The 27,612-nt window shown below is 38.7% G+C and overlaps 2 protein-coding genes across 9 annotated transcripts in view; both read left to right on the top strand.

Annotated features, from left to right (window-relative positions):
* RABGAP1L (RAB GTPase activating protein 1 like) overlaps positions 1-27,612 on the top strand; it is a 265,221-nt gene that overhangs the window by 88,428 nt on the left and 149,181 nt on the right. The window lies entirely within an intron of this gene.
* Positions 1,752-6,547, top strand: GPR52 (G protein-coupled receptor 52). The gene is made up of 2 exons (XM_030034321.2): positions 1,752-2,717; positions 3,603-6,547. Exon 2 carries the CDS (start codon positions 3,795-3,797, stop codon positions 4,878-4,880), a length of 1,086 nt encoding a protein of 361 aa, XP_029890181.1. The 5' UTR covers positions 1,752-2,717; positions 3,603-3,794; the 3' UTR covers positions 4,881-6,547.

Genomic DNA, 27,612 nt, shown 5'->3' with positions numbered 1-27,612 from the left:
TTTACCTTTGCTTGCCTAACGTGCCTTTGTGTCTTTGAGGCTTTCTAACATCCATTTTAAGATGTTTTGGTCCTTTGTTTCTCTGGTGCCCACCTCAAACTGGGCCAGGGAGAGGAGGGAGAAGTACTGGTTGCTGCCATCCCTGTGCACACCGTTGTTTGTTCTCCTCCTCCTCCCCCACAGGAGGAGTGGGAAGAGGAGGAATAAAAATTGCTTCCTATTATTCTGCCAGTGGTATGGATAGTGATGGCTTAAAGCTGTACTCAGGGACTAAATTTAGTCATTAAATCTGTTGTTGCAGCCACTTATAATTCTGAGGTATAGGAGTTGATTTTAATTTTTTTCTTTAATCCTTCAATGGAAGAATTTGGAATTATCACACATCGTTACTGCAAACCACACTTACACTGCTGCATTTTATGCTGCTTCACATTTCTACAGACTTGTCATTCAGACTTGAATATTTGCTCCAGGCTATGCTGAAATACAAGATGTTAACCCAGGAGCAGCTTATTAAAATTTTGCCTGTGGTTTGTCTTGGAACTAAAAGAATTTAAATCATTGTAGTTTCTAATGACTTGGTTCACTAAAGCCTCCAATACCATTCTTGACACATGGCTTTTGCTGATCTATAGCCCAAAATACTGTTTCGTGGTTGGTATTTGGTATCTAAATTTGCTGTTTCTCTCTGTGTCTAAGGACGTATGGAGTGTGTATGTAAGATAACTTTGATGATTGTACTTCTGTTACTGGTTTTATTTTTAGGAGGCATAAAGTAAACAAAAGTTCTGAGTCCTTAATCGGGGAGTAACAGCATCCATTTGCATGAATAGAGAGATTGGTTAATTGGGTTAAAAAGTCTGTGCTTTGAAAAATAATGTGTTACTCACAAGTATTTGTATTTAAACCAATGTTTGCGATCGGTTGAAGCAATTAAAGACTGGTACAGTATTGAAACCAGTTGCAGATGAGTTTTAAAATAAATCTGCCTTAAGTATGAGAATAATTAATTTTTAGGGGACGGTAATTCTGTCTTTTAAGCAAGACAAGAAAATTCGTGTTGAACCACGGCAAATATTTTACCAAGCTAAACATTTGCAGACAATGTATAAAAGATGCATGTGAAATTAGTGATCTGAGAATAACTTCGACTGAACATTTTTAGTTCGGCGATGATGGCGGTTTCTAAAATTATGTATCTCTATCGCTATAAAAGACCCGATTTAAAGGTTTGGGTGTACGTCCTGTGGGCTTCAAATGTTGTTTACTTCTTTGGCATTCAGCGCGGTTTGCCCGCATTGATCTGGAGTTCAGCAGTTTGACCGAGCTGGTCGCAAGACTTGGAACCTCGCACCTCCCCACGCCCCCGCCCCCGCCGGTGTCTCTCTCCAGCCATCTGCCTGCCGGCCCTACGAAGCTTAACGGGGCTGGCGGGGCAAGCGGTCGCGACAGGCAGCGGTCGCGACAGCCGGCGGTGCCGCAGCCCTTCCCCGCCGGGACCCGGGCCGTGTCCCGCGGGCCGGGCGCGGCGCTGCCCCCGCCGCTCCACTCCCTTCCTTTCCCTTCCCTGCCGCTCCGCTACGTTCCGTTCCCCCGCCGCGCTGCGGGGGGCGCCGCCGGCCCGGCCCGGCAGCCGTTACCTAGTGACAGCGGCGCGGCGCGGCCATTGGCTGGGGGCCGGGGGGGCAGTCACCTTTCCAGCGCCCGGCTCGTCTGCATCGGCTGGGGGGGGGGAGAGGAGGAAGAGGAGGAGGAGGAGGAGGAGGAGCGGACTCAGGTGCAAGCAGTCATTTCACGGGGGAAGGAGAGAAATAGCGACAGAAGCTCTAGCCGCACTACAGTAACTAGGACTCCCCTGTCAAGCAGTTCATCATAGCGGCTGGTAAGGATGTCTGTAGGTGAGACAGATCGCTATATTGCTTTAACAAAGAATTGGAGAAAGTAGTGATTTTTTACGTGCTCTGCTGCTTATAGACGAAGGGAATGAATACCCGGAAATATTCTGGGATGTTATAAAATCCAGAAGGACTTTCTGTACAGCGTGGCGATGCATGACAGGAAATTAACTCCAAAAAGAACGCTTTCCCTCAAACTGCGGCAACAGCATTGAAAATTCTTCTCTTCTAGTATCTGAAATTCTTCCTGAAGATGCAGCAAGGACTATCAAAAACATCAGAGAGATTCTGGTACTTTTAAAGAGACTTAAAGCAAATGCCAGCGTAATAGCTGAATGACCTTGGAGATCATTTTATGTGGATTCATTAATTCCCACTGCCAGTCTTCTAGTTTCAGGAACTCTAGGATTAAAGATGGTTTTAACGTTTTAGGGGCCTTTCAAAAAGCAAGATTGCGTACAATTAATTACCTGCCTAATGATTCCTGAACTAATCAAGCATTTACGTAAAACTGAACACAGAAGATGCTTTCTTTTAACGTTTGCTTTCTCCGTAACTGCAAATAAAATGAACAAGGTAATGTCCTGCAATTAGAAGAACATTTTTCTAAAGCAACTATTTATGATGCTGATTGTCTAATAAATACAGAAGCCCTAAAACTACATAGAAGATGGAGCTGAGTAACAGAATAAAGGAGTAGTAAACAATGGCAGCTTTTCTAGTCAAATCAGCATTTCATTAGCTTCACAGCAGAATGCAGATGGAAGTTTTCTGTTCTCGTTGTATGGGGGTTTGTGAAATGATTCAGGTGTTGCTACAGAGGTGAGCAATATCATGGATATACCTATGAACTCCTGGGTACTGATCCACTGTAGCAGTTATGGCAGTTTCCAAAGATTATTATTTTAAATTACCATTGCTGAAATTAAATTCAAGAGGATTTATTTTGTCTGTGGGGACCTTGAATTGTGCTTCTGGCATTAGTAATTGTAATGGACTATAACTGTTTGAAGGAATTGTGAATATTGACATAAGTCTCCAAATTCTATTCTTAAATTATTTTCATTTTTAAATGAACAGACACGATCTTCCTCATTGTATCTGAGATGTATGTTTTCTTTCTTGGGAGTCAGAGGACAAATCTGCCTTGTCCCCCACCCGTCTCCCTCCAAATAAAATTCATTATTCATACCCAAACAGTGGTGAGTTTATTGGAATTAACCTTGACAAAAATGTTTTCCTTACCTTACCAATGAATAGCATGGATAAGATGGAGTACCATCTCCTGAATGGAGCCAGAAAAGACAGCATTAGATGATGAACTCTTTCCTTTACTCTCCAGTCAGTCTGTGATTTAAATTGAGACATTAAAAAGATTATCTCCAGTAACTGCTGGTCCAGGAAACCTAAGCTGTACTGAGTTCCTGCTTCCCTTCCTCCCCCTCACCCTATTATATTCCAAAGTAAATTACTTTCTCAGGAAAATAAGTGGTCAGAGATTCCCCCCCTCCTTCCCTGGGAAATGAATGTCTCTCTTTTGTCAGTTTTTATTTCCACATTTCACAGTACCTGTTTGTTTTAGAAGTGCCTTGTGTTTGCTAAAGATGGGTCAAGAGCACTGGAGGAGCTGATCAGTGCCTTTCTCTTTCTGGCTTTTTTTGTTTTGTTTTGTTTTGTTTTCTCTTTTCTTTCTTTCTTTCCTTAAAGCTAAGGTGTGCCAGAGGTGATGCACTGATGCTGAGGAGGCATCAACAGCTATGGGACTGTAATCCTCTCAAATGTAAGCACTGGCAGTGTCTACAAAGAGAGATCGTGAGACGCTGAAGCAGAGTTTAGCTGCTGTTAAGCAGGTCATCTGCTCGCTAAGGCTCAGATTGCAGTGTTCCCTAATCACAAAACATGAACCAGTCCCGATGGATTGAATGGAGGACTCTGAATATGAGCAGTAGTGTTATGAACATATCTGAGCATCTCTCCTGCCCTCTTGGATTTGGTCACTACAATGCAGTTGACATCTGTATCCTTGAGACGGTTGTTATTGTCTTGCTAACATTTTTAATTATTGCGGGTAACTTAACTGTGATATTTGTTTTTCACTGTGCTCCACTTCTGCATCATTATACCACCAGCTATTTTATTCAGACCATGGCCTATGCTGATCTTTTTGTTGGAGTTAGCTGCTTGGTTCCTACTTTGTCACTGCTCCACTACTCGACAGGTGTCCACGAGTCCTTGACTTGTCAAGTTTTTGGATATATCATCTCTGTGCTAAAAAGCGTATCTATGGCATGTCTTGCTTGCATCAGTGTGGATCGCTATCTCGCTATAACAAAGCCTCTCTCCTATAATCAACTGGTCACACCTTGTCGCTTGAGAATCTGCATCATTTTGATCTGGATATACTCTTGTCTGATCTTCTTGCCTTCCTTTTTTGGTTGGGGAAAACCTGGTTACCATGGAGATATTTTTGAATGGTGTGCTACCTCCTGGCTAACTAATGCCTATTTTACTGGCTTTATCGTGTGCTTACTATACGCTCCTGCTGCCTTTGTCATATGTTTCACGTATTTCCACATCTTTAAAATTTGCCGGCAGCACACCAAAGAGATAAATGATCGGAGAGCTCGATTTCCTAGCCATGAAGTGGATGCTGCTGGGGAGACTGGGCACAGCCCTGATCGCCGCTATGCCATGGTTTTGTTTCGGATAACCAGTGTGTTCTACATGCTGTGGCTCCCCTATATCATATACTTTCTGCTGGAGAGCTCTAGGGTGTTGGAAAACCCAGCACTTTCCTTCTTAACAACGTGGCTTGCTATAAGCAATAGTTTCTGCAACTGTGTGATTTATAGCCTCTCCAACAGCGTTTTCAGGCTGGGACTGCGGAGACTGTCAGAGACAATATGTTCATCTTGTATGTGTTTAAAAGACAGGGATGTACGGGACCCTAAACCACGAAAACGGGCTAATTCCTGCTCCATTTAAAGAAAACTAGCGCATGTAATCATACGCGGAGTTTTGATAGTATTTGCTGTACCTGGAAACTTGCCAGAAGAGAAATGTTTACTTGAATAGCTTGCTATGATGTTAGAGTGAGTTTAAAAGTGATTGCGGAAAAGGAAAAGGCTGCTGTAAGAGGGGTTGCTGAACTTGAATATAGCTCTTGTGAAATTGTGAGGAGAGCAATTCGACAGAGACAATGAAGAAAGTCAACTAAAAATCTTCTAAAGGGCATGAAATAACTACCACATCAGAGGAGGTTCCTCATAAAATAAATTAGTTAGTTGCTACCTTATATTTTCCCCCTTGTAGAAAAGTTGTCTTACTATCTTTGTGTCAGAATATACTGTAGCCTTCTGAATTTAAATATATTTAAGAGGAAACAACAACACAGTAAGCAGCTATCCGTAAATTATATACCTGAGGACTATAGTAGATATTGCAGATTAATAATCAGCTCTATCTCTGCTCACATCTTGTACAATTTTCAGTTGTACAAATAATCCGCAATGCGTAAAACCTGCACCGGGCATGCTTTTGGATAAAATGGCACATTTTGATACAACTTTCACAGAAGCTCTCCCTCTCATTTCTCCTTTTTTTCCATTCTGTGCATCCTTAGATTCCATTCCGTCCAAGCGGTTTAGTTGGAGGGCACCTATGAGGTAAACTGAGTTTCAAACCATTCTTCCTGAAGAAAGCAATAGCCCTTCCTGGCTGGCTGGGTAACTGCAGCTGCCCATGTACAATGACTTCTTCAATCTTTCATTCTCTTGATCCTGTTAAATTAGCACACAGTATCGATGTAGTGTCCTTTAGGGTGTACTAAAGCTTCTCCTTTATTGGCTACACAGATAATCCTAACGCAAATATGATAATCGCACACAGTAGTGTGCAACACTGCTTAGAAAATTAAAACTAACTAACCCTTTTCTTTGGGAAGTCTAAATAGCTTACTGTTGTAGCTGTCAATCCGTTGTGTGAACCTAGCTTGCACATACTGTATTTTTTTTAGAGAAAACGTAAATTGTGGTCTGTGCCTAATGTTTTCATAGCACATGGAATAGGTCAGTGCTACAGGATTAAAAAATTACACTTGCTTTAAGAGAAATACTTCTGTGCGGTTGTTGAATAGCTGTTTGTTAGACGAGTGTTCTCGGATGAGGTGAACAAGACAGCTTAGTATTAAATACAGGCAAAGAGCTTCAGTATTTCCTTTTGTACTGAATTGATTTTCAGGTCCACTGATGAAATCTTTTTTATTTTGCAAGGGCGCACATTAGGTTTGTGTAATAAATTGCCAGGGGTTCAGATGCATGCCAGTCAATAAAATATTCAAATTATTATTTTGAACCAAATGTAATTTTCTTAGATGGTTATTGGCTTTTAAAAAAGGCCCAATTATTGATTGTTGGTGCCTTTTAACACTGCACTATTATTCCTTCTTTCACCAAAATGCATATGTAAAGATTGTGCCTATTACTTTTTGTAATGGAAGCTAACCACGCTTGCACACTTGTGGTTTGACTTTAGATCTCCCTTAATTATGTATTCTTTGTTCTGTTGAGGTGGTTCTGAACCCCTGTACGTTTTTTAAACCTGTAAGAAAGTTGAAACAATGGAATAAAGTAGTATTATGTATATCAAAACCAGCCTTGGCGTTAGTTCCCTGATGTTACGCTCTGTTCTCTGTGAAAGTTCTTTTGGGTTAGAACTCAAGAGTGAACAATTTAAAATCTAAACCCCAAAGCTGCTTACTTGCTGTCTTAAACGTTTATATACCAGTTTCTAGCATTGCACAATCTTTAAAGCAGATTGAAATATGACTTGAAACATTCCTCTAGCTAAGCTGAGCTGTTGCTGACAATTAGCCCCGATAGATATTATGGAAAAATGAACTGTATTCTTTGCACGTATCTCATAATGCTCCATGTCCACAGGGGTGTGTCTGCTGCCTTCTTTTGAAAAGTTGCTGTTTATTTCAGAAGGCTCTTTTTGGCTGACTGTTGGTCTATAAGGTTGTGTAACCCTGTCTCTTCTTACAAACACAACTTGGATTAATGTTATTTTGTCATTATTTTGTCATTATTTCCTGCTTAGTAGGTCCTCAGCATGCAAGACTTAGACAAGGAACAATGAAGTATCTCATTTCTCACAACTCATAGGGCTGGTTTCATACCAATAAAGTAGTTTTATATCTGTACTCCAGAGCTGGCAGGTTACCGCTTCTGGGCTTGTTGGCATTCCTGCTAACAAGTTTCTATGGGACCTCCTGAAATTCAAGAAAAGTTCTAGAAAATGCTTGAAGTTGAACTAACCTTTTATTAAACACAGCCTGGAGCCAGTAGATGCATTGTTAGCATGGTACTGTAACTACAAATAGGTAGAAATACACAAGCTAACTCATTTGTATCGGTAGTGCCTTAGTTGAACCCTGCTTGTATAACCTCAGCAAATGGAGTTATGTACAGCAACTTGAAGCTTTATTGCCTGCAAACGGTAGGTCAGAAAGAGAGCTTCACTTCAGAGGCTGCAGCACAAGGTTTACTCACCAGCCCACCAGCTTCTTGCCCTAAAGGGCAGAGTTAGCAATACTTCTCTTTCTACCATCGTGTTGAGCTTGTGGAGTTGTCAGGCAGAACTGAAGATTTGCTTTTTCCTCGGGCTGTCGTTGGAGGGAGAGAATACAGTAGAAATCCAATACCCTGCAAACCAATCATAGGTTCCTAGGTTCTTTGCCCACCCCCCCCCCCCCCCCTTTTTTTGGTTTGTTTCTTAAACATTGGCTTAATGTTCTTGGTGCAAGAATGCTAATTTGCTTATCTGGACGCCGAATTTCAGTTGCTGTAAAGTCACACTTCAGCCTGTTCCCTGTAAATCCAAGTCTCCTAGTCTCCTGGAATCTATCAAATTAAGCATCCTCAGCAGAGTTAAATGCTGCGCTTCTTCTTGCTGTTTCCATGATGACAGGATTTGACCTGGTGGTCAGTCACATGAATTCTTAAATTTAGTAAGTGTGTTTCATTTTTTTTAAAGTGTTTTCTAAACTCATGATTAAAATTTTATTTGAGGGAGGTTTGTTACTGTTTTACTAGTGCTGTCTGAGGATTCCAGCTGGTGCTAAATTCTCTTCCAAAGTTATAAGGCTGGATGTTTTAATGGATTAAAAAAGTCCAATAGAAATTCCAGTCACCCAGTCTGTCACTTTTGATTTTCATTCTGTCATTATATAGTCTCATGTTCTTGTATGAAAATCTGATCAAAGAATGAGACTTTTAAAGCTGGTATCTGGAGTACATATCCCATTTTCATGTGCCTAAAGATCTTAATGATTTATGAAATACCTAGTAAATAGGTGATCAGATACTAACTGAAGAAATCAACATGAAAAAATCATTGTTGATAATACAGGTAATAATAATAAAGTCTGTCCATATACAGATACATTGAGGGAGTCACTAAAACTTTAGGTTCCTTTAGGAAAAAAAAAAAAAGGTAGTAGCCATAAGAAGAAGACATATGTAAAATATTAAATAAAAAGGTTAAAGTGAAGAGATATGTCTAATAGGTAAGCAAAACAAATAGAGATATATAAAGCTCCTTTGTGCAGGTAGATTATGTTGTGCTGTTATATTTCTCTTGAATACTTATGCTTGTAGTGTAACAGACTATGTTGAGGTCGATTGCCTTACCATTTTTGGAGCCTCTTCAGCCTAAGGAAGAGTCAGAAAAATTGTGTAATGGCAGCAAAAGCACTACTAGAAAAGTAATCTTTTCTTCACCAAATTCTTTGTGCTTCCTTATTTTCTGGAATGGCTAAGTGAATTTCTCCTTAGAATACTATTCTTTAAAGGGAAAGAAAACTGTAGTAATGAAAAGCACAATGCTGTCTTTTAAAAGTTTACTTATTGTCTTAGAGTAAGATTTTTTTCCCCCTGTTTCTCCTTAAGAATCCATTTTGTAATTGTATTTGGGAAAGCAGGAGGTATCACGCTAGGTTTATTTTTGTGCAGAACCTTTGCGCTTCCTCTACTGAAAAGTTTGGAGTGTTTTTCTTTATTGAGCCACATTTCATAGATATAGTTTATGAAGACCTTTTAAAAATATAATTTATATTATTTTTACAATTATTTTTAATTCACTGGTGTTTGACAACTGAATATCCATAAGCACACTTAGTTTTCACACTCAGCAAAACTAATAAAATGTCCTTTTTGGGGTAAAATAACTTACCAGTCAATATTAAAAATTGGCCATAGAGAAAAGTTTATCAATGTAATTATTAGTTATTTCATTAGTTATTTCATCTTGCATATGAAAAATTTAACTATAAACGAAAGATAGTTGTTGCAACAGGATATCGAGTTGATGGGAAATGCATCAGATTTAATACTATCTCACAGTTGGTTCTCAACTTGAAACTATTTTTAATCTTTCCATATTACAGTTGTAGCCAAACGAATAAATATATTGATTTTTAATTTTTTTTTTTTTTAATGTTGGTGTTTGAATGCTGAGGATCTGTATATCTCAATCCAAGCCGCTGCTCGTGGTGGGAATATCCCTTTAGCAGATCGCAAAACTCGGTTGAAGCGTGCCTAGCAACATGATGGTCCTGGAGCTGTCTTTGCTAAGGAGCAGTGCCAGAGGTTCACGAGGCCAACATTGCTGTGGGGGCAGAATGTCAATGAAGGTGGCAGTGGCCTCCCCAGCCATCCTCCAGGATCAGCTAATTTGCAGATCTTACAGTTTTATTGTCACTGTCACTGAAAGGGAAGTTTAAGCCTTTGACTTCATCCCCACCCCGTGTTACCTCTGTCTCTCTTTAGGCTGTTTTATGTCTGGAGTGGTGCGTCATTCTACTAAAGAACTGAATTAGATTTATTTTGTTTGGGTTTTTTAATTAAAATATTTTATGTATGTCATGTGAATGGCAAAACCAAACATTACTTTGTTAACTAGATGCTGATTAATTTTTAGGCCTTTCCAGAAATGGAAGCATCACTGAGGTAGTATCTTCCTGTCACTTGCAGCATTGCCTGGAACATTGCTTAAAGATAGTATTTTCCAAAGATTACATGATTTTTGCTAAACCAAATACAAAGTTCAAGTAAAACCTGATTATTTTTCCTCCCCTATTTAACATAGACATGTTTAATTTTTTTTTAAATTATGCGCTGAATTTATACATAGATCTCTGCACTCATTAAGCATTTTTAATTGTTAACAAAATTGTTAACAAAAGTCTATGCCATTATTGTAGATTAGTGGGATGAAAGCAATTTAGAAGGATATTTAAGAGTAGCTTCCTACTCACAGGTTTTTCCAGTTGTTCTTAAATGAAATTTCTCCTTTCTCAGTTGGATAATAGGAAAAATCCTCTGAGCTCCATGGGCTTTAAGTGCTAAAGGAACAGTATGTGAATGGAGAAGCTGTTAATGGCTCTGTGCCCCAACACAGCCTCAAGAAAATACTAAAAACCCCTCACTTTACATCTGTAATTTCTGTGGACTTTTCCTTTGTCCAAGTACTGTGAAAAGTAGGATGAATATAAAGAAACCTTAGTGCTTTCAGCTGCACTGACAGAAGGCTAGGAAAAGCAATTTCAGGCAGTAAAAATGCCTGGACATCTTTGGGATTTTATCACAGTCTTACGCCGACTGCTGCCAAACTTAACCCTCTTGAGAAGAATGTGACAGCCATGCTGAAGGCTTTTCGTTTTAATCACTGTGTGACTTGGTCTGAACAAAGAAAAGGTGGTTTGGGTGAAACTTTGTAAGTGCAGTATCAGGGAAAAGAGTTTCACTTCTCGTATGTGCTGTTCATCCCTGCCTCAAAGCTTGCAATCTAAATTTTAGAACCGGCGGTATTAGAAAAAGTGGCAAAACACAAAGGTTTTAAGAAGGGGAAGCTCAGAGATGTCAGCATTAATCATGCGAGGGCATTTCTGTATCTTGACAGCATTGCTTTTTGTTTCTTCATTTTCTTTAAATGAAATAGATAATGCTTGTTGTCTTTTTTTCCCCTCTTCTATAAGTTATTTGAATAAGCACAAATTCTTTTCATCATGGAAGAAGTCCATTTTATGGGATATTTAAATGAAGAATAGGGTAGTGGTTTGAGAAAGTATAACAGAGTGTCCCCAGGAGAGAACAAAGTTACTTGTGGGACATGTACTACTTCGAATTTCATACACTTTAGGCAGGAAAGTCTTCAAATACCTGTACCAGATGAGGGTTTCTAGTCCTTGTATGATCTCTCCAATGTTATTTATGGTTGTGCATGTAATACTTACAAATTCTTCTTGTGTGAGATCTAAATTTAGAATTGTAAACAGCCAAATGATATTTTCCCTGATAGGCAAATTTGTTCTGACCTAGAAAAGACACTTCCTGAACCCACAGGTTTTTGGTGTTTATTAAGTGACTATAGCGTACAGATTCTCATTAGCTGTTTTATTGTGGGGAAACAAATATAGGAACTGTGTATTGAGGCAGAAGAGCTGACCGTTCCTCAGATGAACTGCTCCTCTCATCTGTTTCATGAAATTACTGCATCTAATGAGCCCAGGTGAGGTTGTGGCTTTGGGGAGGCCAAACACTGAGATCGAGTGACCTTTATTTACTTATTTTGGTAGTTTACCGCTATGTCACTATGTTTCTCTCTGTGTTCACGTCTGTGCTTAAATGAGGATTGTCAAATACAAAACACTTGTGTCACTTTGGAATGTGTATACCCCCCCTGTTTCCTGCTGAGATTCATGTAGGTCTCTCTCAGTACAACATGCCATTTAAACCTGAGTCATGTTCACTGACTAAACCCGTAGTGGTTTGAATTGTTACCGTTCTGGCAGCAGAATGAAACATGCCTGCGCCTCGCCTCGTCTCCTCTTTCCTTGGTTGTTTTAGGTCAGTCTGGCAGCTTAGCACGCAGAGAACGCTGGTGTGGCTGAAGTGTGTGTGTGTCCTCTGCTTATGCTTTTACTACACGGAGTTAATCCTCCACAGAAGGGGTGGCATAGACAGCTGAAGGCAATAATGCCTTAAACTGCCTCAGCAAGGTTTTTGCAAGTCTTTGTTTATTAGGGTTTTTAATGATAAGAAAAATTGTTGTAATTAAAACAGAGATCTGTATGCTACGAGTAATGAATTGTTATTAGGTCAAGAACAGATTAGTCTATTTTTCATCTATGCCCTCAATAGGTAAACAGGATCTTCATAAGAGAATTTTATTATAATCAGGTAGATTTTGGACACTACAATTTTTATAGTGCGTTTTAATGCAACTATACGTATGTAAGGGCTATAAACAGTCATATAATGGCAAGGTTTCAGTGGCAGCTTTTTCTTCACTTCAAGGGCTTTGGGGACCACTTTGTGGCTAGAGTTGGATAAGTGCTAAGTGTGTACGAAAATTACTGAAGCCAAAACAGCAAACACAGGCTGTAAATGAAACACCTTTATCCCAAACTACTCTCTCTGTAATATTGGCTACTTAATATTGTCCAGGCAGTATCTCATGTTGGCTTATGAAGATGACATATAGAAAAACAAGAATTCTAATAAATATAAGTATAACTGTATGCTATCATAATTAAATTATTTTAAAGATTTTTTTATTTTTCAACTTGGGACTTTTGGTGACCATATTTTCTGTGATGTCTTATCTTGGGAACTCGCAACCAATTAATTATTTTCCTTTGCTGGCTATGCTTTACTTGATCTCTGGCTTTTGGGGTTTTTAAAGTATGATTTGAAATTTGATTTTTAAATTCAATTTTCCTGTTACATAGATGTGTTCTTCACTTGACTCATGTAAAAGCCTTTGTGAGAATATTAGAAAGATCATGTCCTTGAAGGGAACTACGTCTAGTCTTCAATCTATGTAGGCTGCATTTCATTGTAGCTAAAAGAAGCTGTTGCTGTACCGTGTTTACTAGATTTCAGGTGTCTTGGCAACAAGCCTTGTCGACAGATGACAAGTTCTCCAACCTCTTCCATAGGGCTGGAACATTATTTGCCACTGATTTTATTTGTAAATATTGCTAACTAAAGAAATTCTGGTTTGGTAGTGAATCAGTATTTTGGATGGGATTTGTGGAGATACTTTATGTCTCTATTTTATTTCCTTTGATTCTGATGGCAGTATATGAGGGTTATTGCTTAAGTGCAGCTGGAAGTTTTGTCCCTGTTATCCCTGTGCATTTGCAGCTCCCTTCTTCTGGTTTATCCTGGCTTGAGAAGCTTTTTGGGGGAAAGGTATGTCTGTGATGGTTGGTCATTGATACAATTGTGATTCGATGATCATCTTTATGAATTTCACTGCATTAGTAATGCCTGTATTTTAAAAATAAAAATCATAGCAAAGTGCTCTTGTAATAATGGTATTGACTGTATTTAAAAATAAATTTATAGGAAGACAAAAATTTTTTACGTTGGTAAAAAGAGATTTGAAATGTGATGTAGGTGAGGAATACCTGTTGATAATTTATTTTGGGAAATACTTGGATTTCAAGTGGCAGATGAAATCCAAGAGAGAAGTATAAATATTGATTGTGAAGTAAAGCAGCCCTTAGTTTTCATACAATAATGAAATGAATTGTATCCATTTCCTGTCAGGAAGAGGATTTGGGGTTACTATATATCGCCTTATGGAAATGGTAATTTAATGAGCCATGGCTTACCAAAAGTATTGAGATATTAGTAATTCTATAAGTAATAAAGAAAACTATTAGAAAGCATTACTACCATCACCATAGTGTGTCTGGACCTTGAATACTGAGTGTAACTGGTCCATGGTAGCACAGCTGGAAGGAGTTCTGAGGAATGACAAAGGAACTGCTCTTCTCTAAGGGAGAATTAAAGTCTCTAGGGTTTTCCAACCTAGAAAAGAAAGGATTAAAGTGCAGGGGAATATGAGGGGTCTGAAGGGTTGTGAATGTCATGGGGGAGAACTGGATATAATTACTCATTGTTTCTCTTCCAGTGTAAAAGAATTAAAATCAAGGTAGCAGTATGTAGTGAATTTTGGAATATGTTGACAAAAGACACTCTGGATGTCAAAAGCTGACACAGGTTAAAAATTCAGAGGAATTCAAAGAGGAATAGTATACTAAATGCTGTCATCATGCTTCTGGCTTGGGAGCCCATATGCTGCAGATTACCAGAGGCTGGGAGACTATGATGGGGGAATTGTCACAGTATGTTTGTCCTGTTCTTACACTTGTCCTTAGGCATCTGTTACTAGTTGCTGTTGTAGACAGTATTGATGCTAGAGGAACTAAGGGCCGACCTAAAGTGTCTGCTCATGCCTTCCTGCTCTGTTGCGTTGTTACATCTTTATTACTTCTCATATACTAACTCTGGATATTTCATATTTAGTCTGTCAGGAAAAGAATGCACAATTTACTTCAGCTGTTTTTTTCTGAATAAGATTGTGAGTGAAAAATGAACGTATGTGGCTGTGCATCTTTGCGTGTGTGTGTAAGGTGGCTCTGAGAGTAGAAGTGTCAGTATGATCAACTGTCCCTATCTTTTCTTGCTGCTGAAGCAAAATACATTCTGGAAGAGCACCAGCAAAGCAGTCGTGAAGGGGACTATATTGCTAGTTCTGATATCAAGTATTAGGGGATAAACTTTAACTTTTTTTTCAATAATTATAGTAGTTAAAAGCCAAGCTATTATTATGGGCAGTCCACAGCAAAAATGGCTTCTTAACCCTATCTAAATTCCATGATTTTTTAAAATAAAAAGTGATGCTGCAAAAGTAGGGATGCCTACACTACACATGGCTAAGTCAGGTAACCCTCCCTAGCTGCACCTGGTTCAGCAGAGGTCCAACAAGTCCTCTACTTTATCATGCCATTAGAAAGGTTGTGGTATCATACCGATAGGATAAAAGATACAGAGGTCACTAACAGTGCAGAGACTGCAATATTGTATTCAAGGAGGGACTAAATCCTTGAGAAAATGTCACTGACAGCCTATTGTGGCTGATGACATATAGTTAGCAGATCCCCGCAACTAACTGGTATTTTGTCAAGTATTTCTGCAATCACCAAAGTTAACAGTGAAGCGAACAACAAAGTCCCATAGTGAACAAGGCACGTATCTTAATGAGCGATGATGAGGATCGCGTATGTCCACGTTGTTCCACTCTTAATCAGCAGCATGTTACCTATTTTCTGAAATAATGTGTTATCCACTGAGAAGTAAAACCAGAATTCAAACTAGATCTCCATATAACTGGGGCTGCTATATTTATAGAGTCGGAAACAGCGTGTAGTTTGCTCTGTCAGTGTATCTCCAAAACTATATATTCTCATTAGGTTTTTTTATAGAGGAAAGCTGTTCCATCCTACTCCTTTCATTTTGCAATTAGATCAGTTGACGCTGGTTTGCCCCAAAAACGTTTTATCATTTTCTTTTAAAACTGGTGTCGATAGTTATGTTCTGTGAATAAAATGTGATTTTTAAGATGCATTCTGCTCCTTTCTTTGCTAGGTGCTTGTGCCTTGTGTTTAAGTGGCTAAATCATGAGGTGGATTCTCCATGCTCAAATATGTTTTCCTGTGTTGCAGTTCCATGCACTACTGCATCTTCAGCCTAACTTGAGTCCTCTTCCTGTTGTTCATGGATTCCAAATGTGGAAAAGTTGCGAAAATATCAGGCAAAAGTGTAGATTTGGGTGTCAGTGTTTAAATTATTTTCATGACTGAGTATGTCTTGTTCATTTTCTTACAGTAGAATTTAAGTGAACTTGCAGAAACCAGCAAGACCATGGGTATTTTCGTTTTTCTTCCTTATAAAGTAATTATTATTTGAAAAACAATGTGCTTGTACAGAAAATTTTGAAATTTCGGGTGGATATTTGGTTTATACTGCGGGTTTGGGACTTTGTCTGATATCTTATTGGAAACATTCCTGTAACTGGTAAATTAAAATACTGAAAAATGAAGGTGTGGGCACTAGCAGGCATTTCTAACATGCCTCCTAACAATGCTTGCAGTCTAGAAGTGATCAAAACTTCACAATGTTTTACTCAAAACACATTTTTTCAGCTTTTAAATGAGGTAGCTTGTTATTAATTATATACATTTTGGACTGATCCTTCATCCCTGCTGCAAGCAGAATTCCCACTGACTTCAGGGGAATCTTGGAATTTTGGGGAAGCTTGGCTCAGTTTTCTATATTCAGTCTAGCAATGATATAGAAAGCCCTAAAGTTCTGATTTTTCAGCAAGTACACAACATGACTCATGAGTATCTCCATTACAGTAGAAGGGAATGCAGCAGAAGCGTTACTAATGAGGACAGAAGCCTCACATGAAACAAGTGTGCATCTGTGTGTGTATGTTAAACTGAAGACAATATGTTAACATACGTTCAAAAAATCGCATTTCTCATCTCTGTTAAGAAATACTGCTAAAAAAGCGTAGACCATGAAAGAGAAAAGGGAGAGAATGCTTAGCTCCAGTTTGCTACCTTGCACTTCATGTTTTCAGTCTATTTTCTGAGTAAGCAAATTGACAGGCAGGATTTAAAAACAGTATTATTTTTCCATGTACGTAAAAATGCTAGTTGTAAGAATATTCTGCTATATTATTTCACATTATTAAAAAACTTTAAATATAGATTGTTGTGGTAAACACATGACAGTTTAAAAAGTATAACTCTAGGATATTATTTTAGAACTTCTGTTCTGAACTCCAAAGAGTTTGGATAAATTTTGTTACAGCTTCTTTGTCAAGCCCTCCCCTTCCCCCCAGTTGCATTGCTCATATTTTTTTAATTGAACAGCATATCAACCATTTTTCCTTGACGTGAAATATGACCATATGAACATAAAAGGCATTAAAATATTCCATGACTAGATGAAGATTGAATCAAGATTAAATCTTTTTTTGTTGTTGTTGCTGTCATCTGTTACTATCCAGTTTGCCTGATGGAATATTTGAACATTCAAAATTAGAGTTGAAATCTCAGATGCTGTAGGGAGTGTGTAGTTTTTGTTTGGATTTTTTTTAATGAAAAACGTATTTTTCTATTTATGTGAGGCTGTAATCTGAAAAAAAATTGTTATATAGCCATTTACTGTTGTGTAGAACTTTTGTTAGATACTTAATGGGGCTCCTTGACTACTGCTACAAGAAGCCTTTTTTCATCCTGTGAGAACTTTACGCATAATAGAAGGTTGTTGGTCACACTTCAGTTTATTATTCATGTTGCCTTTATCTTCCACGACAAAATAATCTCATGCATATAAATCAAGTTCAGGTTATGTTTTGTGCTGTTATAACTGGACAAAGTGATTTACCTCAGTTCAGTCTCTTCATTTTTTTGCGGTTCTTTGCTACAGCATCTCTAGCTGTGTTTGAGTTGACCTGCTTTCTTATTAATTGTTTTCTTTCAAAATTAGGGCAATATTAGCATACATTGTGTTATATATAGATTTCATTGTTCTTGGAGTTCCATGAATTCACAGTTAGATTTAGAATGTGAATTTCATATTTTGTGCCAATGGATTTCTATCCTGTTTTGGTAACCACTACAAGCTCTTAGAAACAGTTCAGAAGATTGGTAGCAAAATCTTGGCTCTGAACTCTAATAAAAATACCTATTTGTAATATTTATAATAATTTTAGCGTTACCACGTAGAAAAATGAAACTCTAATAATAAATTTAGACCCAGTTGTTTACTTGCCATGTGTGATGGGTTGACCCTGGCTGGTTGCCAGGTGCCCACCAAAGCCGTTCTATCACTCCCCCTCCTCAAATGGACAGGGGAGAGAAAATATAACAAAGAGCTTGTGGGTCGAGATAAGGACAGGAGAGAGATCACTCACCACTTACCGTCACGGGCAAAACAGACTCAACTTGGGGAAAATTAACTCACTTTATTACAAATCAACCAGAGCAGAGTAATGAGAAATAAAACCAAATCTCAGAACACCTTCCCTCCACCCCTCCCTTCTTCCCGGGCACAACTTCACTCCCGGCTTCTCTACCAACCCCCCCAGCGGCGCAGGGGGACGCGGATGGGGTTTACGGTCAGTTCATCACACGTTGTTTTCTGCCGCTTCATCCTCCTCATGGGCAGGACTCATCACACTCTTCCCTGCTCCAGCGTGGGGTCCGTCCCACGGGAGACAGTCCTCCATGAACTTCTCCAACGTGGGCCCTTCCCACGGGCTGCAGTTCTTCACGAACTGCTCCAGCATGGGTCCTTTCCACGGTGTGCAGTCCTTCAGAAGCACACTGCTCCAGCGTGGGTCCCCTGCGGGGTCACAAGTCCTGCCAGAAAACCTGCTCCGTGGGCTCCTCTCTCCACAGATCCGCAGGTCCTGCCAGGAGCCTGCTCCAGCGCGGGCTTCCCACGGGGTCACAGCCTCCTTCGGGAACCCACCTGCTCCGGTGTGGGGTCCTCCACGGGCTGCAGGTGGATATCTGCTCCACCGTGGACCTCCATGGACTGCAGGGGGACAGCCTGCCTCACCATGGTCTTCCCCATGGGCTGCAGGGGAATCTCTGCTCCGGCGCCTGGAGCATCTCCTCCCCCTCCTTCTTCACTGACCTTGGTGTCCGCAGGGTTGTTTCTCTTATATGTTCTCACTCCTCTCTCCGGCTGCCGAATTCTGCCTGTCCCAACTTTTTTTTCCTTCTTAAAAATGTTATCACAGAGGCGTTACCACTATCACTGATTGGCTCGGCCTTGGCCAGCGGCGGGTCCGTCTTAGAGCCGGCTGGTATTGGCTCTCTCTCTCGAACACAGGGGAAGCTTCCAGCAACTTCTTACAGAAGCCACCCCTGTAACACCATGATAGATTAGTAGTTTTGATAACCAGCTTAATTGTAAGCTTACTTTCAACAGTGATAGAAAAGATTTTTTTTTTTTTAATTATTTTCATTTTTATTTTGGTCTCTTGTTTTTAAAGGCTTGGATGTTGATCAAATACATAGTTACAGGCTGTAAAATGGGCTACTTTCAATTCACACTCATTTCATTATTAGTTAGATAATTTACAGGAGATGAAATCGTGTATAGGAAAAGGCATGAATCCATTCTGGGGTCTTTGCGACTTGACATTCTGCAGTGCTGGTTTTAAACATTTCAAATCTAAAACTCATCCAGAACTCACAAAACTAGTGGCCTGAAGTCGTGGCTGTGTATGCTTATGAGTTACATTCCCTTGGAGAACGCTCGAGTGTTTGAGCACATACACTGAATTTCATACCAGCAAGGCAGAAACTACATGCGTTATGGTCCAAACGTATTTTGGTGCTATGATATGTGATAGTAAATAGGCCTTAATGCTCTCCCTGGATCAGAGAATTAGCCTGGAGGCACTGTAATTCTGTTGCAATTTTTTTGTTTGTTTGAACAAAATATTCTGAGTAGCGTTGTTGTTGGGCTTATATAAAATCTGAGCTGCTCCTCAGCTGAGGTTGAAGGAGGACATCCTTCCTCCCCACCCTCTCACATGCAGAGATACCATCTGGGTGTATGCGATGAATTCCAGGTGAGACTTGGAACTAATCCAGTAAATGTTACAGAAACCTTAAAGCAAACAGAAAAAAACATAACTAAATGAAGCCTTTCATCAACAGTGATGCATTCAATGACATAATGATTTTTTAATGTGCATGATACTACAAAGCATTAATTTCCTCCAGTCAGTGTGGGAAGTTTTGGAAAGGTGTAATTTTTAAGTATCTTAAGAATGTTTTGCCTGAAACCTTATGCCTTATTTTTGAGCGTGTTTCTTCTTGTGTTGTTATAAAATACAGGCTTCTGGAGCAATGGTTTTTACACTTCTGATTAGTTAATTTATTTATCTCAGTAGGACTGAACATGAAAGAAAAAAGCAGAAGCTTAGACAGCCATCCTTTATTAGTTTTGATTTCTAGAAATTTGATCTTTTTTTTTTCTAGGAAAAGTAATTTTCTTAGACCTGCGAAGTGGAAGGTTACTTAGAAAAGCAAGAACCATTTTTCAATTCCTTTTTTTTTGCAATGGTTTTAAACAGCTACTTTTTCTCATGGTTACACATCATTATTTTTTTATTTAAAAAAATACCTGATGGTCCAAATTTGATCTGTTCCAGTGCATTCTCAGTCACTAAATTTATGTTCTGTTTATATTACCTAAACTTCAAGTAATATTGTTTCAGTCCTGACACCAGGTATTTCTTCTCTATCTTGTAATATATACTGTTTAAAACAAAACAACCCCCCCAAGTTATTAAGATATGACCAAGAGCTGATCAGATGGGTTCTAATTAATTTTGCACTTTTTGATTGTCCTTGTTTATCTTGGTCTCTCTGAGGTTCCCTTTTCCTGGCTGATCAGTAACCTCACTCCTCTCCGTTTTTAACGCACTGTGTCCAAAACTAATTCAGATCTCTGCTTGAGATCTATCTTTAAGTTTAGAAGATCATACCTGCTCTGAGAAGTTGTTAGAGGGATTCATGGCCTTCTGAATGGAAACTCTCAGGCTCCCACCCAGCCACAAGTCAGTGGTTTTTTGTCATCTGCTCCATCTTCCAGACCTCAGTATTATATGGTAGATACCCACAGGGTAAGATCTTTAAATTTAAAGGTCATTTTCAAATGGCTATTAGAGAGGCAATAAATAATCAAGAATAGCTATGTCTTTTTGAGGCAAAAATTACATCTCATGGCTTTTAGAGCTTTGCATATTGTGATCTTTTTTTGAGGTGTATCAGAAAGAGAGAGAACGGCACTTGGAAACCTGGGGATTTAATGTTAACTTCCTAAATACTCATTTGAGGCTACAAAGTAGACCTGGCCTGATTTTTCAGGATTGCTGAGCAACCCAAAATCTCAGTCAAACAACTCAACAGCTGTGGATTTGTTACTAAAATAAGTAAAAAATCTCCACAGATAGTCTGTAAACTTACTGAGATTTGAAATTTGATCATTTCCTTCTAACTCATATTACGTGATGATTTTTTTTTTTTTTCAGCCAAGTTAGGGATTACAGATATTTAGCCTAGATCTTCTTTGTTTCTGGTTGTTGCGGTGTGTTCCTGAACTGATGGTTATACCACTGACGGAAATACTTTTATCAGTTAAATTTAATGGATCCATCAAATAATGGATTGTTTCCACTCCTCCTATCTTTCATTCATTTATATATTTTTAATTCCATTTATTTGGTCAGTCTTTTTTTCTGATTCTCCCTTTTCCATGTAGTCGCAGTCAAGTGCTTTCAGGCTTTTCTAACAGCAGTTCTTTGCATTGTACCGAGAGCATTGTGAATGAAAGCAGCATGACTGGAAAAGAAGATGAAGAGCTGCTCTAAGAGGGGACTGAAACTAATTGGACAGTTTGAATTCTTTTCAAAGATGTGTTTAGGTGGTTCCTCCTGACTGGTGAGGGAAGCATCTCACACGTGTTAGGATACTATTGCCTTGCCTTTCATATCTGGTGCTTGTTTAGAATTTGTTTGAGATCAGAAGGGAGCAGAAAAGTTAAGTAACCTTTCTGAATATGGATTAGAGTTATGATATTGGTGTCAAATAGCACATTTTATACTACTTTTTTTAGTTTAAATTGGGAACTGGAAGTCTCCAGGGCATGAACAATTAATATTTAATAGAGAGCAGTTGCAAACCAAGTAGGTTTTTGTTGATCAAAATGTATTTCAAAGATGCAGAGTTGTACTCCAAAAGGGAGGTATTAACTGGGTAAAAGACTTAGATGAGAGGTTGGATAGTGTGTGGAAAAATGAAATCAAATGAAACAATGACTTGCTTCAACCTGTGTTTTTCATTGCTTTCACAGTGGGTAGCATCCATTGCATGCTTACTGGAGAGCTTGATCTTGCTGGGCTGTGTTTCATTTAAACTTATTTTTGAAGTGGGCTGCCCTCTTAAACTCAGCAGTAACACTTTTGTCGAGTGTCCAGGACGGGTGATAGGATGGGTGACTTACACTGTTCTTCATTTAATATATATGAGGTTGTTTTAAAATACTGCAAGGTGATAGCAGGTGGGTAAGAATAAATCACATTTCTGCTCTGTTGGAACCAACAGCGTTTCTTTTTTCTGTCTGTTTCCATCATCCAGTAGAGAATTTTTTTTAACTTCTTGTTGATGCCAAGAAGTAGACAACATCCATTCCTTCACTGTGTTTTTTCCAATTCCATGGTTTGTGTAACAAAATAATTATATTAGAAATAAGAATTTCTGTAGAAGTTGGCACTGTTTCGTTGCATGTGCTATCTTGATTTGGGCATTAATATCTGTAAAACAGGTTTGAAAAAGTAACAGCTGAAACAGTTGTTTGGGAACACCTTGTTTGCTTGCCCCCCTGGTAATTCTTGGTGTGAGGCAAAATTGCGCCAGAGTGATTAGCAGCATCCATTGTCTAAGGAATGAACTAATGTCTTTAGCAGGCCAGTGATGTGATTTTGTCGAGATGAATGATGCATTTCAGAAAATCCAGTTTTAGAACTGCAGTTCTTAAAATTGTCCCCACCAGTTACACAATTCAAAACTTTTATGTGAAGTCTGAGTTATGTGGTTCCTTTAATGGGGCACTAGGTGAAGAAGGGCTTTGCTAGAACTGATATTATTATTTTCCTAGCCCATATGGAGCTGAAACTGAAGGCTTAGTGAAGGCTTTTTCAGGAAAGCTGTAAGTGCATTTCTCAGGATAGCCAGGCAGGACAGTTTCCAGAGTTTGGAAATCTTCCTGGTTAAAGTGCAAAGAAAACTTCTGCTTCTGATCAGGCTGCATTTTCTAGAGATCAAACCCAAATTTACCTTACAACAAAAACAGTAAGAAAAATATTTATCTTACTTATCTTATACTGACATCAGTGGCAAGTTTGTTTGCATAAAAATAATTTGAAGAATCAGAAGAGTGGTGTAGTGTTTCAGAAAACTTTACCCCAGAGAGTCAGCACGCTTCAGAATGTGCCTCTGTAATTTTTGCGTAAAGCAGAAAAGCGTTTAGCAATTACTTTCATTACAGCCAGTATACTAAAATCTGACGGATGCTGCATCCTTTTGCAGAGGTAACTGTATACACTGTCTGTACTGAGTTTCATTCTATTACATTATGTAAGAAATATTGTACAGTGAAAAATTAACAACTTTTTAATACCAACCTTGCCACACTTCCTCTGCTTCCAAGTACGGTTAGTTATTCATGTTTATGGCATTTCTAGGTGGTTAAGAAGATATGAATAATACCCAAGCTATATGGACAGAGCATTAAAATTCTAGTAGGAGTCTAGGTTGTTAGGACAGAAGACCCTAAGCACAGGAAATAATGGTTCTCCAGTATATTTGGCTTTCTAAAGCCTGAATGAAATAGGATGATTCTAATACTTATGTGGATGTGACCATATGTGGAGTCTTAAATCACTAGTTCATAGGACTGTTGTAGCGTTACTTAGGGGAAAGTTATATGAATGATAAATGGTACTGATAGTGTATTTATGGACAATGCAGTTGGGGATGAATTATTAACAGTGTAAATAAATGTACTGTTTTGAAGCGCTATTGTTTGTACTGTAAGTCAGTTCTTCAAAATAGGGAGCTGAGAAAAGATATTATTACTGTGAATAGATATCTGTTTAAGTACTGTAGTGATGTTCCTCAGGTTCTTTGTTTTGCAGATGATGCTTATTACAGTTGGTTATCACATGCCTCTTACTGTCCTCTATGTCAGTGCAGAAGCAAAGGTCTCAGCCCTCCTGCCCTCCCCAAAAGAACAACTAAATGCTTGATGTTATCAAGGAAAGAGAAGAATGTATTTGTTTTAATAATGATTAAACCACAGCTGACCGCAAATCTAAAGAAAAAGTACAAATCTTTGGACAGGGGAGCAAGTGCAATTGGGGGCCTCTTTGTGGAAGAAATTGAGGTGTTCTCTATGTAACTAACTAATCTGAATCTTAGAATCTTAGAAAATAACATCCTTTTTGTCAAAGTGAACAACATAGAAGAAATTGATGTGAGAACAACTTGTTTGGAGTTACCTAAATACCAAATCAAAATGTCTGCATAATAATGAAGAAGAATGTTTTGGCCAAAATTTAAAACGAGAAATTTTGTGAAGGATATTAACCTCCCAGTCTTCCTCTACTCAAGCTCTCGGGACCACCTTTCTCCTCCCCCCCAAATAAAAACAACCCACAAAACCCCAAATGTAACATTCTAGCCTTAAAGAAATATGAAGGTGATTTTTGTTAATTAACTAGCTAGTTACTCACAGATATAACGAATGCCTTTGTAATCACTGCTGTGCAGTATAGATTTGTAGAGGCAAGGAAGAATGCAATTTATTGAAAATACTAGTTTTGAAGTAATTTATTTTCTGTTTCTGACTTACTGGTCATAAACAGTTTGTCTACAAATAATAAAGTGGGTAACAATTAAGTGTCAAGCGCCTTTCCACTGTGTGTCAGTGAAAATCCCTTCCTGCTGCTCCCACCGTGGATACTGAAAGGAGTTACAAACTGAGGGAAAGCTGGAACCCAGGGAGTAGTTGGGGAGGATTAATTTCCATAAGAAACGAGGCTATAAATACATTTTAATGCATTGCTAATAGTGATGTATTGGTGAGAGCAAGTTTAATGAAAAGCTGTCTTATGCAGTTACAGGATAACATTGTTCCTGTAATTGGGTACTGAAAGCAGGCCTTGTCGTTTGTTGCAACAAATACTGGAGAAATGACAAGATAAAGAAGAGGTCGCAGAATGGTGATGAAGCTTTTAAAAACAGATTTAAACCAGAAACAATACACATAAACACTTTTAATGACAAGATAGTATATGAATGGTATCAGTGCTAATGTTTAGTCCGTGGTATTAAAGTTATTGAAATAGAACATGTTTTCAGTAGGTAGGCGAAGTTTTGTAAAGCCTGCTCAACCAATTCAACAACATAATACTTGAGAAAATAAGAAGAATGGATAATAAATATATTAAAAGTGGAGTGTATAATAGACTGCTTTTGTCTGAAGCAGTATGTGAGGATTTTCTTGCCCTATGGACATTACTGTCTTAACTTTGGATGTAGTGGTTTACAGTAAACAGAACAGAAATTTAAATGATGTTATTCACTTCATTCACAGTTTTAAAAAAGCATAATGGGATTGAAGGCAGAAGAGAAGGCACAGGCACAGCTTGAATAGTCTGATCGTTCCTCGTGTTGCCAAAGCCTGTTTTTATTGTTCTACAAGGGGAAATACCTGATAGACCATAGGTCTGAAGGAGGCCAGGAGATCGTTCGGTTGATCCTGTCTCCTGTGTCGCACTGGTCACATACTTGTCCCTTTTTACAAAGATGGCAAGTGATGGAGACTGCCGAGCTGTGCTGGGTGCTCTGCTCCAGTGCTTCGCTGGCCACTGCTGTGAGGAGAGCGGGTATGATGAGGATGATGATGGCTATAGATGCCATCTATATATGAGATGATTGTTTAGTTTGGCCAAAAAAAATATCAAAGGAAAGCTTGCAGAGTAGGTGTCGCTTGGAATAGTAGCAGTTCACGACTAAGAAGCCAAAGGGAAAGAGAGGCTGTGTGCTTGGTGAAACCAAGGGAGGTTCCTTTATTGAAGTATGCTGAGTAGTTTTCATATTGAAATATCTACCTTTAGTATAGATTTAATTTTCTTAAGGGGGCGCAGGAAAATAAAATTTATCAATTTCAATTTCTTTTACTTAATTTTACAACTTTACGTTAGTAGTTGTTTAAAGTAACTTCAGTTTTTCTCAGAAATCGATTTACAGTTTACACTGGAAGAGTATCAGTAGACTCTGAAATGCCTGTTGTCTTCATTTCTTGTTATAAACAGTCTGCATTGCCAGTGTACTGTGTGGCAGCAATGTTTCTCTGCCTCTGTAATTTTCAACAGTGTAGGTGCTAGTAGGCAAAAGCAAATCAGAGAAAGTAACTTCTTCTGAATGCCACGGTCTAAAAAAAACCAACATTTTAGTTAGCATTGGTCATATTTAATGCATGTACTTACTGCAAAGAGATTTAGCAACAGTTGAGTGGAAATGACACCTGTCTGCTTTAAGAAAGGTTTTAGCATAAAATGTTCCAAATCCAGTGACAATATATAATGTTCTGTATGCTAAAAGCTTATGTAATGTAGTCATTTGTCTTAATTCTAGTCAGTCATTTTCTTCTGAGAAGTGAAATGCTAATATAGTTTGTTTTTTAATTTTTATGCTGTACAGATTCCTTTAGTGTCTAACACATTACATATATACATATACAATTTAAATTAAATGTTGCAACTGTTGCACCTATCTTAATAGTTACTATAATCATATTTCCCATTTATGTTAAAAACTTCCCTTATTACGTTCATTAAGTTGCCTACTGTCATGGTTTAACCCCAGCTGGCAGCTAAGCACCACGCAGCTGCTCACTTGCTTCCCCCCTACACAGTGGGATGGGGGAGAATATTGAAAAAAAAAAAAAGGTAAAACTCATGGGTTGAGATAAAGAGAGTTTAATAGGACAGAAAGGAAGAAAATAATAATAATGATAATAATAAAATGACAATAATAAAAGGATTGGAATACACAAAACAAGTGATGCACAATGCAATTGCTCACCACTCACCAACTGATGCCCAGCTAGTTCCCGAGCAGCGATCCCCCCGCTGGCCAACTCCCCCCAGTTTATATACTGGACATGACATCACACGGTATGGAATACCCCTTTGGCCAGTTTGGGTCAGCTGCCCTGGCTGTGTCCCCTCATAACTTCGTGTGCCCCTCCAGCCTTCTTGCTGGCTGGGCACGAGGAGCTGAAAAATCCTTGACTTAGTATAAACACTACTTAGCAACAACCGAAAACATACATGTGTTATCAACATCCTTCTCATCCTAAATCCACAACATAACACTATACCAGCTACTAGAAAAAAAATTAACTCTATTGCAGTCGAAACCAGGACACCTACCAATCTTGTTTTATAATATATGGATCTTCTTATAGTTCTGATTTCCCATCATGCCAAGAAGCTAGGAAAATATTTTGTGATGGATGCATGGAAAACCAATATTTTTTCTTAGCAAAGTAATTGTATTTTGTGTTAAAAAACCCTAAAAGTAAAAATAAAGAGTAATGATGATTTAGGGCACTACGCAATCTGACTACGCTGAGAATACTGACAATAAAAGGGGACGTATGAGTCAGAGCTTCAGTTAGAATTGTGCTACTCGCATGGAGCCAGGTAAAATGAGGCAGAAAACCCATTTCCAGGCTGTTCCAGACAGCTTTGGGAAGAGCAGTGCTCCCTTCCTTGTCCCTGCCTACCTCCAAACTTCGTTCTCGCCCTGCAGCCACCCTCCTCAGTATCCCATCTGCCCTGCCAAGGGGCATGGCTCAGTTTCAAGTGAATTTACGTTACTCAGAGGGGATTGGTGTTTTGCAATGTAATTTTCACATGGAGCAATGGGGAATGGATACTTCTGAATTAGTTGCTTAGTAAGTGGGAATTAGTTCTTTGTCCCGAACTAGGAATGGTGTGATAGAGGTATGAATGAGGGCTTGCTTACACAGAAAATTCTGGTGGTTTTTTTCTTAAGTTTTGTATACTTGGTGTTATATGTGTGTTAGTAATGTGAATAAGATGGGATCTAGATAGTATTTGCTAATGTCAGAGTTCTTTTATTACTGACATAGAGGATTCACAAACAAAAGGAGGAGATTTCAATGAGCCTGCT

Source organism: Aquila chrysaetos, chromosome 12 (genome assembly GCF_900496995.4).
Source record: "Aquila chrysaetos chrysaetos chromosome 12, bAquChr1.4, whole genome shotgun sequence".
NCBI classification, from domain to species: Eukaryota; Metazoa; Chordata; class Aves; order Accipitriformes; family Accipitridae; genus Aquila; species Aquila chrysaetos.
Note: the sequence above shows the minus strand (reverse complement) of the source record. Positions and strands in the feature narration are given on the sequence as shown.